Source organism: Pelodiscus sinensis, chromosome 5, assembly GCF_052426305.1.
Source record: "Pelodiscus sinensis isolate ZL-2025 chromosome 5, ASM5242630v1, whole genome shotgun sequence".
In the NCBI taxonomy this organism is placed as follows: Eukaryota; Metazoa; Chordata; order Testudines; family Trionychidae; genus Pelodiscus; species Pelodiscus sinensis.
In genome coordinates this window covers 54,046,914-54,060,783 of record NC_143056.1, presented here as the reverse complement: position 1 = coordinate 54,060,783, position 13,870 = coordinate 54,046,914, and the positions used below count along the sequence as shown (strand labels likewise).

At 41.3% G+C, this 13,870-nt stretch overlaps 1 protein-coding gene across 7 annotated transcripts in view; it reads right to left on the bottom strand.

Moving 5' to 3' along the window:
• Positions 1 to 13,870, bottom strand: part of NOVA1 (NOVA alternative splicing regulator 1) — a 228,744-nt gene that overhangs the window by 41,717 nt on the left and 173,157 nt on the right. For all 7 annotated transcript variants that reach the window (XM_075927001.2, XM_075927000.2, XM_014573715.4 and 4 more), the window contains one exon: positions 9,626 to 9,792. In XM_075927001.2, the coding sequence (XP_075783116.1) occupies positions 9,626 to 9,792 (167 nt within the window). The remainder of the gene's footprint in view (positions 1 to 9,625; positions 9,793 to 13,870) is intronic.

The window sequence follows — 13,870 nt, the reverse complement described above, 5'->3', positions numbered from 1 at the left end:
GTGAATGGATTTACTGGTCCCTGCATCAAAGAGTTTGGGAACCCCTGGTCTAGAGAACATGACCTATGAAGGAAGACTGAAAGAATTGGGCTTGTTTAGTTTGGAAAAGAGAAGACTGAGAGGGGACATGATAGCAGTTTTCAGGTATCTAAAAGGGTGTCACAAGGAGTAGAGAGAAAACTTGTTTTTCCTGGCCTCTGAGAATAGAACAAGAAGCCATGGGCTTAAACTGTAGCAAGGGAGGTTTAGGTTGGACATTAGGAAAAAGTTCCTAACTGTCAGGGTGGTTAAACACTGGAATAAATTGTCTAGGGTGGTTGTGGAATCTCCATCTCTGGAGATATTTAAGAGTAGGTTAGATAAAATTCTATTGAGGATGGCCTAGACAATATTGGGTCCTGCCATGAGGGCAGGGGACTGGACTTGATGACCTTTCAGGTCCCTTCCAGTCTTAGTATTTTATGATTCTAAGAACTCCTAAACAGTAAGAACTAGGACCATCAAATTTGGTATGCAGTTTCCTCTTATCAAAACTTAAGGCAAGATCAGGGTTTGGTTGTGCTAGGACAACGGGATTTGCATGGAATGCAATTGTTTTGAATCAAATGGAAAGGGAGGAGTGTGATAGCAGGAACAGTTATACAGGTTGAACCTCTCTATTCTGATACCCACGGGCTCTGACCAATGCTGAACCAGAGAATTTGCCGAACCATGGGAGGTCAAAATTGTTGAGCAGCATTACTAACACTTCCACTGCTTCCTGGGCTCTTAGAAGATGTTTATGGGTAAATTAGAGCTAAACAACAACATGAACACTGAGAGTCAGGTGGCTGTAAATAAACTTTATGAGACTGTGGGACGCTTGGCCACACTCATGATGAATGGACACCCAGATAATAAAATTATGTCAAACCACAGATGTTACTGGACCAGAGAGTGCCAGAGTAGAGAGGTTCAACCTGTACTTACAAATGGTCACAGGAGGGCAGTATGCATGGGGCACAGTTATTCTCAAAAATGACCATGGGAAGCAGCAAGCTCTCCAGCCCTGGGGAAGCAACCAATGGCTGGCAGCATGGTCCATACTCATGAATGGTGGGTAATGTAGGCAAAGGAAAACATTGCCTTCCTAAAAATACCTGCACTCTAAGGCCATCAAGGAAGGCTGGGGCTGCAGCTCAGAAACCCCAGCCCTCCGTGTGCCCAGAAAGGATTGGGCTGGGATTGGACAGACGATAAAGATGATAAAGTCATTGTAGAGAAACTAAATGAATTCTCTCCTTCAGTCTTCACGGCTGAGGATGTTAGGGAAATTCCCAAACCTGACCCATCCTTTGTAGGTGACAAATCTGAGGACTTGTCTCAGATTGAAGTGTCATTAGAGGAGGTTTTGGAATTAACTGATAAACTTAAAAGTAACAAGTCACCGGGACCAGATGGCATTCACCCAAAAGTTCTGAAAGAACTCAAATGTGAAATTGTGGAACTATTAATTAGGGTTTATAACCTATCCTTTAAATCAGCTTCTGTACCCAATGACTGTAAGATAGCTAATGTAATGCCAATATTTAAAAAGGGCTGTAGAGGTGATCTTGGCAATTACAGACTGGTAAATCTAATGTCAGTACTGGGCAAATTAGTTTAAACAATAGTAAAGAATAAAGTTGTCAGACACATAGAACATATTTGTTGGGAAAAAGTCAACATGGTTTCTGTAAAGGGAAATCAAGTCTTACTAATCTGTTAGAGTTCTTTGAAGGGGTCAACAAACATGTGGACAAGGGGGATCCAGTAGATATAGTGTACTTAGATTTCCAGAAAGCTTTTGACAAGGTCCCTCATCAAAGGCTCTTATGTAAATTAAGTTGTCATGGGATAAGAGGGAAGATCCTTTCATGGACTGAGAACTGGTTAAAGGACAGGAAACAAAGGGTAGGAATAAATGGTAAATTTTCAGAATGGAGAGTGGTATTCCCCAAGGGCCAGTCCTAGGACCAATCCTATTCAACTTATTCATATATGATCTGGAGAAAGGGGTAAACAGTGAGGTGGCAAAATTTGCAGATGATACTAAACTGCTCAAGGTAGTTAAGACCAAAGCAGACTGTGAAGAACTGCAAAAAGATCTCACCAAACTAAGTGACTGGGCAACAAAATAGCAAATGAAATTTAATGTGGATAAGTGTAAGTAACGCACATTGGGAAAAATAACCCCAATTATACATATAATATGATGGGGGCTAATTTAGCAACAACTAATCAGGAAAGAGTTCTTGGAGTTATCATGGATAGTTCTCTGAAGACGTCCACACAGTGTGCAGCGGCAGTCAAAAAAGCAAACAGGATTTTAGGAATCAGAGACAGAGAATAAGATGGAGAATATCTTATTACCCTTATATGAATTCATGGTATGCCCACATCTGGAATACTGCATACAGATGTGGTCTCGTCATCTCAAAAAAGATATACTGGCATTAGATAAGATTCAGAGAAGGGCAACTAAAATGATTAGGGATTTGGAACAGGTCCCATATGAGGAGAGATTAAAGAGACTGGGACTTTTCAGCTTGGAAAAGAGGAGACTAAGGGGGGATATGATAGAGGTCTATAAAATCATGAGTGGTATGGAGAAAGTGAATAAGGAAAAGTTATTTACTTGTTCCCATATTATAAGAACTAGGGGCCACCAAATGAAACTAATGGGCAGCAGGTTTAAAACAAATAAAAGGAAGTTCTTTTTCACACAGCGCATAGTCAATCTGTGGAACTCCTTGCCTCTTGAAGACTAGGACTATAACAGGGTTTAAAAGAGAACTAGATAAATTCATGGAGGTTAAGTCCATTAATTGCTATTAGCCAGTATGGGTAAGGAATGGTGTCCCTAGCCTCTGTTTGTCAGAGGGTGGAGATGGATGACAGGAGAGAGATCGCTTGATCATTACCTGTTTGAGTCACTCCCTCTGGGACACCTGGCATTGGCCACTGTTGGCAGACAGGGTACTGGTCTGGATGGACAGGGTACTCAGGTGGAAGGGATGGGGCTGGGCCTTCTCCAATTGGGCATTCAACTGCTGCCCATGCCTATGTTGCCCCAGGCTGTCTCAGTGGAACAGCTGCCAACTATGCTATGTTGCTCCGTCAGCTCTAGGCTGCCCCCACCACTCTGGGTAGAAGCAGGTGGAAGGGTTGCACTGCCCCATTCCCCACGTAGGGACAGCCTGGGGAGAAGGCAGTGGGCATGCCACGTGGCCCTTGCAGCCCATGACTGGCCCCAGGTGAAGCCAGTGGGTGGGCTTCACAGCCCTCCCCTCCACCGGGCTGGAGAAGCTGGTGGGTGGGTCTTGCTGCATCCCAAATTCCGGGCTGGTTCCAGGAAGAAGCTAGTGGATGCCTCCATCTACTGCCATGAGTCACCCATCTCCTGCCATGAATCTCTCACACTTTCCAACTCCCTGTCTTGACTCCTGGACCCATACCCCCTGCCTTGAGCATCCAATCTCTGCTCTGATTCCTGCACCCCATCCCCTCCTTACCCGCAACCCTGACTCCTGCACTTCCCACACCCTCAGCCCTATGCCCTGATGGCCCAAGCAATGCCCCGTAAGTGTTCTAGTTTAAAATAAGATTACATATTTACCTGACAGATCATGAGTATTCTACTGAGTTAACTGTTCAGTAGTTTAACGCTCAGTGTCATACTAGGGTTTTTTGTCTATTTTTATACAGACAAAGAGAAAAAAGGCAGAAAGTTAAATAATAAAATGCCATAGTTAAACAATGGTAAAGCTATCATGCACCACAAAAAGAGGACACTCAAACTGAAAGCTGAAACTGCATGCAGTTTATCACTTCATAGTTGGCTAGGGTAGGGCTTGCCAAACAATGGTGAGCCTGCATAACACAACGGTAAAGAAAGAATGAACTTCAGCCTTTTTAAAAGTCCACACCTTTAAACATCAATAAAACAATCAAAACAATTTGAATGTTCTGTGGTTTAATTTTAAATGACTTAAATCAACTGGTTTGTTTTTACATTTTTTACTATCATTTTAATTACATTGCTGATGCAAAGTAAGCGCTGAATAGCATTAGCAATTCAAGCCAGGCAAGGGACAAAGCTGCTGTGCAAGATTCCACCACATTACTGTGCTGGAGGACATGAAACACTGGCTTAGTATGCTTTCTACAGAGCCAAAAGGGATTTCCTTGGCAGCAGCTCACTTTGCAGTTTATTATAGTTTTAATCTATTACACACCCATGAAGTGTGAGTTTAGTGAAGTGACATGATAATCATGAAGTATTTTTAAAAGGTAGGGTCTGTAATGTAAATACATAACTAATTTTTTAAAGCTTCCTTTGATTAAGAAATAATTAATATTAGGTAATTAATTACAGCCCAGTGCATAGAGAAATTAGTTTGTTGATATTACAGGTCTGACTTCCCAATGCATTGTACCTTTGCACCTAGGCAAAGCAGGTGTATAGCACTTCCATTCACAGCTGGTAGTGTTTCACCACCCCATTTGCACTCAACCTGCGCTAATGTAAATGACCTTTCAGGGTGCAAGGAAGAAAGAGGACGAAATCTAATATATATGAAAGGTTTTTAAATGCTCTCCTTTTACATGGTAAAAGTGAGGATTAGTAGCTGCCCAAAGGAGATATCATAAAAATTCAACAGCTGCTGGGAAGGGTCTATGATCCTCCAGGGCCCTGTTCACAAAACAAAAGAAAGTCCTGCTCTAATATGGCACCTCAATGAAAGCATCTCACAATACCTTTAGAAATAACAAGTGGCAGGGAGCATAACCATTGCTTGCTGCCATTTTGTAGCACAGAAACCTCTCCAGAACCTGGGAGGAGTGGGAGAAGAGGATAAAAGAAAAGATCAGGAGTTAGCATCCCCCTCCTGCACCTTCCCTGAAACCTACTATAATAATAGAAGGAAATGGTCAGATCTAGCCTTCTCCCGCTCTTACCCATGCCCTACCCCAGCTATACCAATAAAACAGAATAAGGCCATGTCTATATGTACAAAACAGTTGTACCAATACTGCTGCATTGCAGCAGTGTGTCTGGCGAAGATGCTTTATGCCAGTGGCAGATAGCTTCCTGCTGGCAATAAAAAAAACCCAGCTCCACAAGTGGCAGAAGCTATGTAAGTGGGAGAAACTCTCCTGTCGCTATTGCGACATGCACATGAGTGCTTCTAGTAGTGTAATTTATGTCACTCGTAAGGGTGTTTTTTCACACCCTTGTGTGACCTAAGCTATAGCAATATAGGCTACCCTACAGCCTATGTGAGCAGGGAGCCACTCAAATAAGAGGCACAAAAGAACATGGGATAAGACTTTGTGATGTGTTTAAGAAACAATTTCTTGACATTAATTTTCTTGCCAGCTTTCACCAGGTGTCTAATCGTGTAATAGCAAGAGTAAATCTCTTAAAGAAAAATCATTGAGAATGTAGGAGGGGCCAACATTAACTGCATCCAGCACCCTCTAAGTTAGAGAATGGCAATTAATCAGGTTCCAGACCTAGATATGGCATACAAATGCTTTTAGTCTCACCAGTCAATGATCTCCGCAGAGCAATAAACAAAGATCAGTTGTGCTTTCAAATGCTGCTAGATTTGGCCAGGGTTGGAAGCACAGCTTTAAAGTTGTTCTAGTCATACAGAGACATCCAAGAGGATGGTAACTATTTGACTCCTCTTCTTCCCTAAGACATCTCAGCTGTGAAGTCACAGAAGGGCAGTCTGGTCTCTCCTGTTCAGAGATTATGAGAAGCTTACATAGATCTTGAGGTGGGACTGTCTGCAATCATCAGTGCTGCATACATATTGTCTTGGATGGTTTGGACAAAACAAATCCTGCATCTTGGCAGAGAGTTAGACTAGATGACACTGGCAGTCATAGAAGTCAAGTTTGTGGGTGCTCAGGAGCTATAGAATCCACAGAAAAAATAGTGGGTGCTCAGCACCCACCAGCAAGCCCTGCAGATCAACTCTTCTTCCTCCCACTTGCCACAAATGGCTGTTTAGTAGTATGCAGGAAGTGCTGAGAGGAGGGAGAGGAACAGGGCAGGAAGAGGCAGGGAGGGAGGTAGAATGGAGTGGGAGTGTGAAGAGGCAGGGTGGGGTGAGGCAAAAAAGAGGTGGGGTAGGTGAGGGGATTGGGGCAAGGAAGGGAGTGGGATTATAGCAGGGGTCGAGCATCTCCCTGAGAAATGGAGGCAATGTCTCTGATTGGGGTCCCTTCTAACCCTACTTCTCATTTGACCAAAGATGGAGCTATTTCATTAGATTCTCATTTACTGCAGATATGGAAATCTGGTTACAGCCAGTGGGCTGAAGATCTATATGGCTAATTAAAGACGAGATGTTGACTGATGCAGAGAATCTTTTTAAGGTTTATGCAAAGTCTACATATACACTATGATTTGAAAGAGCCTGCCTTGGTATTACCAAAATGTCTCTTCCTGGATTTAAGCTGACATTTTCATACCTAAATCAGGATCCTAAATCCATGTTTAGAAACTAGAATAAAAGTAGCCCACTTTTGAAAGAGGAAGAGTATCTCCCATTGTCTTCAGTGGAATTCATTGATGCTCAGTAAATCTCAAAATCAGATCACTTTTATTTAGGGACATAAATATGTGTTTAAGAACCTGAGTTTAGGCACTCAGTGTTAAACACTCTGGTAACAGACTCAGGAGCAGAGATTTTAAAAAGTCAGAGACTAAAATTTGGAACCCAAAACTGGGTATCTAAACAAGATCACTATATCAAATGGGCTGAAAATGGCATATTAAATTAATTCTAGGTTCTTATATTTTTAATACACTTGTCCTGGATTTTCAGGTAACAAGAGAAGCTAGAAACAACTTTTTTCCCCCCCCCCATCTTTGGCTGGCCAGAAGACTTCATTCTTCCCTCCCACGTTCAGAATCTGCAATTGCCATTAGTAACTTTACTGCCTCTTGGATAAGCTACTGCAGCACCTTCTACCTGGAAATGGAAGGTTCAGCAAGCACAGAAAGTAATCATACATCTTCTGAACAAGACAGACCGGCAAGAACAACAATCCACACCAATCTTCAAACTCTACAAAAGATGTCAGTCAATTTTCTGGTGAAATTCAAGGTATTCAATGCTATTTACAAAGCTCTAAAGAGCTTAGCATCCAACTAGTCAAAGGACACCCTCTCTTATCCCACCATACCACCTGCAATTTGTCAGAAAGCTTGAGCCTATCTTAAGTGAGGCTTGAGAATAGCAAGATAAGTTGCATTCAGAAAACAATACTGAGTGTGAATTTTTTTATTCAACTGTTTTTCTAATTCTCAACTCTGTAAACCCAAGCATTAAGCCTACAGATTTTCCTTCATTCCTGCCCTGTATCAGCAGGTTGTACTGTAGTGCAGAGGGAATGGAGCTTTTATGGGATATTTAAAGCATATGCCTGGGTAATATTTTTACATTTAAGCCATGTAAAATGCACCCACATATTATTATGGCAATATAGAAATTTGTACAACTCAATAAATAAAATAAATAATAATAATAATTCATATGGTTTATCATCACAAAGCTCTTATAGTTCATGTTTTGATTTATTCTGGTTGGTTCAATAAAGTTGGAGCGTGTTTATTTCTAAACTTTGTAACGTCAACAGACTTCTAGTTCATATTTGCCTGTTGTGAAATGTTACATAATCTTTATAAATTTGTTAAATATGTGTTTTACCTTTAGATTAAAAATAATATTTTTACTTCAGTGGAATGACTACTTTATTCCAATTTTTATCTATGAACAAAGTGTGGGGATCACACTCCTTGGTGTATAATATAGACATATATTTTAATGATTTAAATTAATGAGTCAATATTTATAGTCCAGGGATTTATCATGAAAAGGTGCCATCTGCTATAAAATAAAAGTTTGAAATAATTTGATTGTAACTGTAATACGTTGATATACAAATATATTTATGTACATTCACATTTTAGGCCCATCCTCCCATTATATTTATCAGGAGTTTGACTTTCTGATCTGCAACTCTGCCGACTAATCCATCTCCCGTGGATATACTTTTACTATTCTGAAAATTTAAAACTACGCAACCTACTCAAAGATCTGCCATATTTTCAAATCAACAGCAATAGAGGTGTTTGCTTCTTTTCCCACATATGGAATTTAAATAAAGGGGGGAAAGAGGGACAAAAATTTTAACAACACCCTAAACCAACCAACCAAAACCATCACCTTACACTAATCTAGGGTGCAGGTTGGGCAGACTTTAATTCTGTACCACTGACATGTTTCTGGTCCAATATTTCATGATCATATTGATTGCTTTTAGCCTTGCTAGATCGTGGGACTTACACAAGTATTAACATGCAGAAAAGCTATTTAAAATCTATTATATTTTATTATTTTCAGACACCTGACTTTAAAAGGGAAGTTATATGTAAAACTTTTATGTTTTTTTGTTAATTCTCTACAGCATTTCAAAATATTTTTATGGTTTTGTGGTATTTATCAGCAGTCATTTGCAATGAATTGTAGAAATAATGAGTGGTTTAATCACGCTGGAGCTATGGGGCCATCTCAAACTCATGCTAATAAAATATTTATAATATACCACACCATCAGCCACAATTTCTGAATGCATATATGCAGGTGCTTGCACACACACACACACACACACACACACACACACACACACACACACACTAAATAAATAGATAACATCATTACACATAGCTAACGTGAACTACTGTAAACAACTGAATCATACTCTTTATGTAAGAGGAATGTATCGTACTGTACAGAATAGACAGAAGAAAACTGCCATTTCTTTGATTTTCTCTCTCCTCCAGAAGCAACAAACCAAACAAATTATGAATTTAGAGTTACTTAAGCCATTGTGTTTGAGCCTTATTTGTGGATATGTCTTTTCTCAGTCCCAAATATTCTGGGAAAATGTAATAAAATAAAAGAAGGCTTTTGGTCATTTTAACTTGTGACTACCTTACAGTTACTCAAAAGATGATAATACTTGAAGATAAGCCAATACAAACTATATACAAAGATGATACAAATGGAATTGATTAAAATAGATGAAAATACCCACAAATAAAGATCTTTATATTTGCGAGCATCTGCTTTATGATGTAGGTTTTTCCAATATACATATGACCCAAACAGTAATTTAAAAATAATTTGTTTTGCAACGTAAGAGTGAGGAAATGTATTGGGTCAATTTTTCCTGAACTGCAATAAATCGTAATGATTTACAGAGAGGCCCATATTTTAAATCTGAAGTAACACAGAAAAATATGCTCCCTGAAACGATAAAGAAAAGAAGCTTATGAAAGATACATATTACCTAACAGTGGTTCACTTTATAAGATATTATATATCAATGCTGTTGGGGGAAAACTGAGTATAGAGAAGAACTGTAAGCAAAAGTATATCAGAAAATTCTTAAATAAAATTACTGACATTCTCCAAAAACAATTTCATGTAAACCCTTTACATGTTAAACATTTAAGGCGTTTTATAAAAGAAGTTAACTCTAAGCAGCTGATATGCCTCTGTTTTCCCAACCAAAAACTCACTTGTTTGATGCGGTCTGGATTAACAGTGGTCTGGGGCTGCAAAATGCTGACAGGTTCTGTCTTGGCCACATTTTGAGGCATTTCACGAATCTTTTCAGCAATAAAGCCATGAACCGCGTTCAGTGCTTCAACTGTTCCCTGGATCAAACACACTCGCTCTGTAGTACCTGTATAGAGAAGACCATTATGTAGATAAATTCTTCTCTTAGGCACTCACTCATTGACTCATCAATACCTCAAAAAACTCCCCAGTTTTGAATTATTATTGAACACTGATGACTAATTATAATAAGGTAATATTTCAATTCTCTTACCTTGCCATCATAATAAGCGTATATATGGAAAAATTATTTCAAATGGCAACATTGTAATTATTGGCCAAGAAAATCTAAAAATTATTTTGGATAGCTTCTATTTATATTGATCTGATTTCTATGTAACAACTAGACAATATTGCCCAAATATGGCTTAGCCATAGTTCCATTTAAAGTGAATGGATACACCATGCATACAATGTGGTAAGCCAAAAAAAAAAAACCAAAAAACATTCAAATTGAAAAAACAGGGATGGTATTGGATTATGCTGAAATATGGTATTAAAATTTAAACTAATACAAGCATTAATATAGCCACGCATAAAACAAAAGATCAACATTTAAAATGTTTCTGGGATCAGTAACCTAGATCAAAAACACATTGGTTTTGCCCAGCAGTTTAAAACTTTTTCAGACTGGGGACTGCAACTTAACAAAGAGATTATTTTCAAGACCAATTCCACTTATTCTTCACTATGTAGTGCACTTTCCATCCCACTTATGTCATACTATATCCCTGTAACAACTACAAACATTTCTTCCTACATACAGAAAAACAACACGAGGGAAATAGTTAATGTAGTTTCATCTGTCTTCTAATATAATTTAGCAGCTGGAAACAATAAATGCCAGCACCATATAATTAACCAGCTCTCTACAGACCACAGTAAGATTTCTTCTGGTTTAGAGGGCTTATGTTGAGAATTTGGCTTCTTTGAGATCTTGACTCCAGAATGACTCTTGTGCTATTGTTCATTAAACCAGAGATTGCTGTGAATGCTAGGAAAGGTAAGTCCAGTGTCCACCTGACTGAGTAAATACTTATTTTGTACACCAGAGAAACAGGGTTTTGTTTGTTTGAAAGAAATCTCATATCTGACTCTGTACATGTCATTTGTATTAAGCAAAACAGACTTTATATCCATTACTCACCAAGGGTATGTCTAGACTACATGGCTCCGTCGACGGAGCCATGTAAACTAGTTTACCTGGCATAGGCAAAGAAGCAGGGATTTAAATAATCCCCGCTTCATTAAAATAAACATGGCAGCCGCGCTGTGCCAACAATCAGCTGATCCGGCACAGCGCGGCAGTCTAGATGCGGATCTGTCGGCTGGGGAAGCCTTTTACAACTGATCCTGTAAACCTCGTTTCATGAGGCATAAGGAATTGGTCGGCAAAGGCTTCCCCAGCCAACAGATCCGCGTCTATACTGCTGTGCTGTGCCGGATCACCTGATCATCAGCAAAGTGCGGCAGTCATGTTTATTTTAATGAAGCGGGGATTATTTAAATCCCCGCTTCTTTGCCTATGCCGGGTAAACTAGTATTCATGGCACCATTGACAGAGCCATGTAGTCTAGACATACCCCTAGAGTCATCTTCCAGAGACTGCAGAGGAGAGGCACTGGGTTCTCTTCTATAACTCTTGTCACTTCCAACCCAATATCCTACTCTTTCTCCTCCCAGGAACAGCACTTTGTCCACGTCTTCTCTCTAATTTCCTGCTATATTGCACTTCTGTACTACACATTCACACATCCTCAAATTCAATTCTTGGCTCTTACTCTTCCTTGCATCGTAATCATCCACCTTCATCTTTGTTAACTTCCTATTCCATGTTGATGACCCACCTGACCTGCTTTAATTCAAAACAGAACTAGAAAGTCAGAAAAGTCCCATGAAGAGGAAAACGTGCCATAAAAACAAGAGGATACTATAGCTTAGAGGAATCCCAAATACAGATCCCTGCTCACAATGTCAGGATATATCTTACTTTAGGATTACAGAAAGCAAAAATAATACAGCCCACAATGATGAATCACAGCAATTAATATCTCACTTAAAATCTATTTCTACATCGCTATCTCATAAGAACCTTCGGGAGGGGGAGCTGTGTTAGTCTGTAACTTTAAAAACGAGTAGTTTCTAAGGTGCCACAGGACTACGCATTGTTCATAAGAACACATTCATTATAAGAACACAAGATGGTCAGACTGGGTCAGACCAAAGGTCCATCTAGTCCAGTATCCTGTTTTGTGACAGTGGCCAATGCTCGTTGCTTCAGAGAGAGTAAACAGAAAAGGCAATCATCAAGTGATTCATTCCCTGTTAGCCACTCTCAATTCTGGCTAACAGAGGCTAGGGACACCATCCTTGCCCATTCTGGCTAAGAGCCATTGGTGGACCTATCCACCATAGAGTTATATAGTTTTTTAAAAACCTGTTATAGCCTTGGCCTTTACAACATCCTCTAGCAACAGATTGACTGTACATTGAATGAAAAAGTACTTTTTTGGTTTTATATCTATTGCCGTGTAGGGATATCAATGTATAGTTGACTATATAATTAACCAATACACCTTAGTTAATCTTCTCAGCTACACACATTCCCCCTCCTCCTCTTATCAGAGGAAGCAAGTGTGGAGGAGGGGGAAGCAGGAGATGGTGCTGGGAGGAGCCTGCTTAGAAGTTGGTTCCCCCCAGCACCAGCTCTGCAGGGCTACCTCCCGGCTCCCACTCCTGAACTGCTACCTCCATCAGAGGGTGCACGGGGAGCTCAGATCCCCCCCAGTTGCCACCCCAGCTGCATGGGTTGGCAAGCAGCTGGTCTGCCTGCCACCCCATGCTGCTGCCTCTGACACAGAAACAGCAGCATAGAGTGTCAGGGGGCTCCCCAGGAGTGGTGCTGGGAGTGCACTGGCAGCGCACTGGCAGCCAACCCTGTCCCCAGGGATTATCGGAGAGTTAGGTAACCGCAAAGACTTCATTTAATTACATGACTATTCAATTACCCAATATCTAACATCCCTATTGCAAACAGACAATAGGGGCCAACAGAATTACAGGGCCCCTGGGCAAGATGTGTGGGGGGGAGATGGCTCCATGCACCTCTAAGGGGCATAGCCTTGGGCAGAAGATGTGGGGCTGGGGGCCGCTGGCCCTCAGAATGCCACCCAGAATGCACCATGCCAGCCCCACCCTCCAGCCCTCAAAGTTACCCAAAACACACCACGTGATGCTCCAGCAGCAATTTAAAGGGCTGGGGCTCCAGCCACCATTGCCTCTGAGATAAGGGTCCTGGCCTCTGCTAGGTCCTTTGGAAGCACTGGGCCCTGGGGCAACTGACCCCTTTGCCCTTCCCCTTCTATCGGTGGGTCAGCCTGCTCCCTGATAATTTCATTTGGTGACCTCTAGCTCTTTTGTTATTACAAGGAGTAAATAGTACTTCTTAATTAAAGGGTCTCTAATGTGGGTCTCAAAGTTCAGGTTCTAAAAACACCAGGGTTGTCAACTCGAGTCCCACAACTTGAACTTGAGTCCGACTTAAGTCGCCTAGGTGACTTGACTTGAGACTCGACTCGAGTTCATTGTGACTTGAGACTCGACTTAAGACTTGCAAATTTTGTTAAATGGACTTGGTGAAAAAATTGTCCGAAAATGGCATGTTAAATGGGGCACCAAATTCCCTGCCACTTCCCTTTCCCCTAACACCTGGTGTTGGCCCTGGAGTAGGAGCACGGCAGCGTCCCTGCACCACAGGAGGGGTGAGTCGGCCCCGGAGAAGGAGCGTGGGGGGCTGGGTGGGAGTCAGCCCCGGGGGAGAGGCGTGCGCAGGGATTTCCCGCACCGTGGGGGGAGCGGAGGTGGTCGGCCCCAGGGAAGGCACATGCCAGCCCCCTGCCCCCAGCCACAGAACCCTATCCCCAGCCCCCCCCAGCCACAGAACTCTGTCCCCACTCCCCGTCCCCAGCCATGAAACTCTATCTCCAGCCCCCTGTCCCCAGTCACGCAACTCTATCCCCAGCCCCCCTGTTCCCAACCACAGAACTCTATCCCCAGATCTCCTAGTAGTTAGCAAGTATGATTTATGTTAATAAATGAAAACAGATAGTGCTTATTGTTATTTATTGATATTGATGGCTTGTACA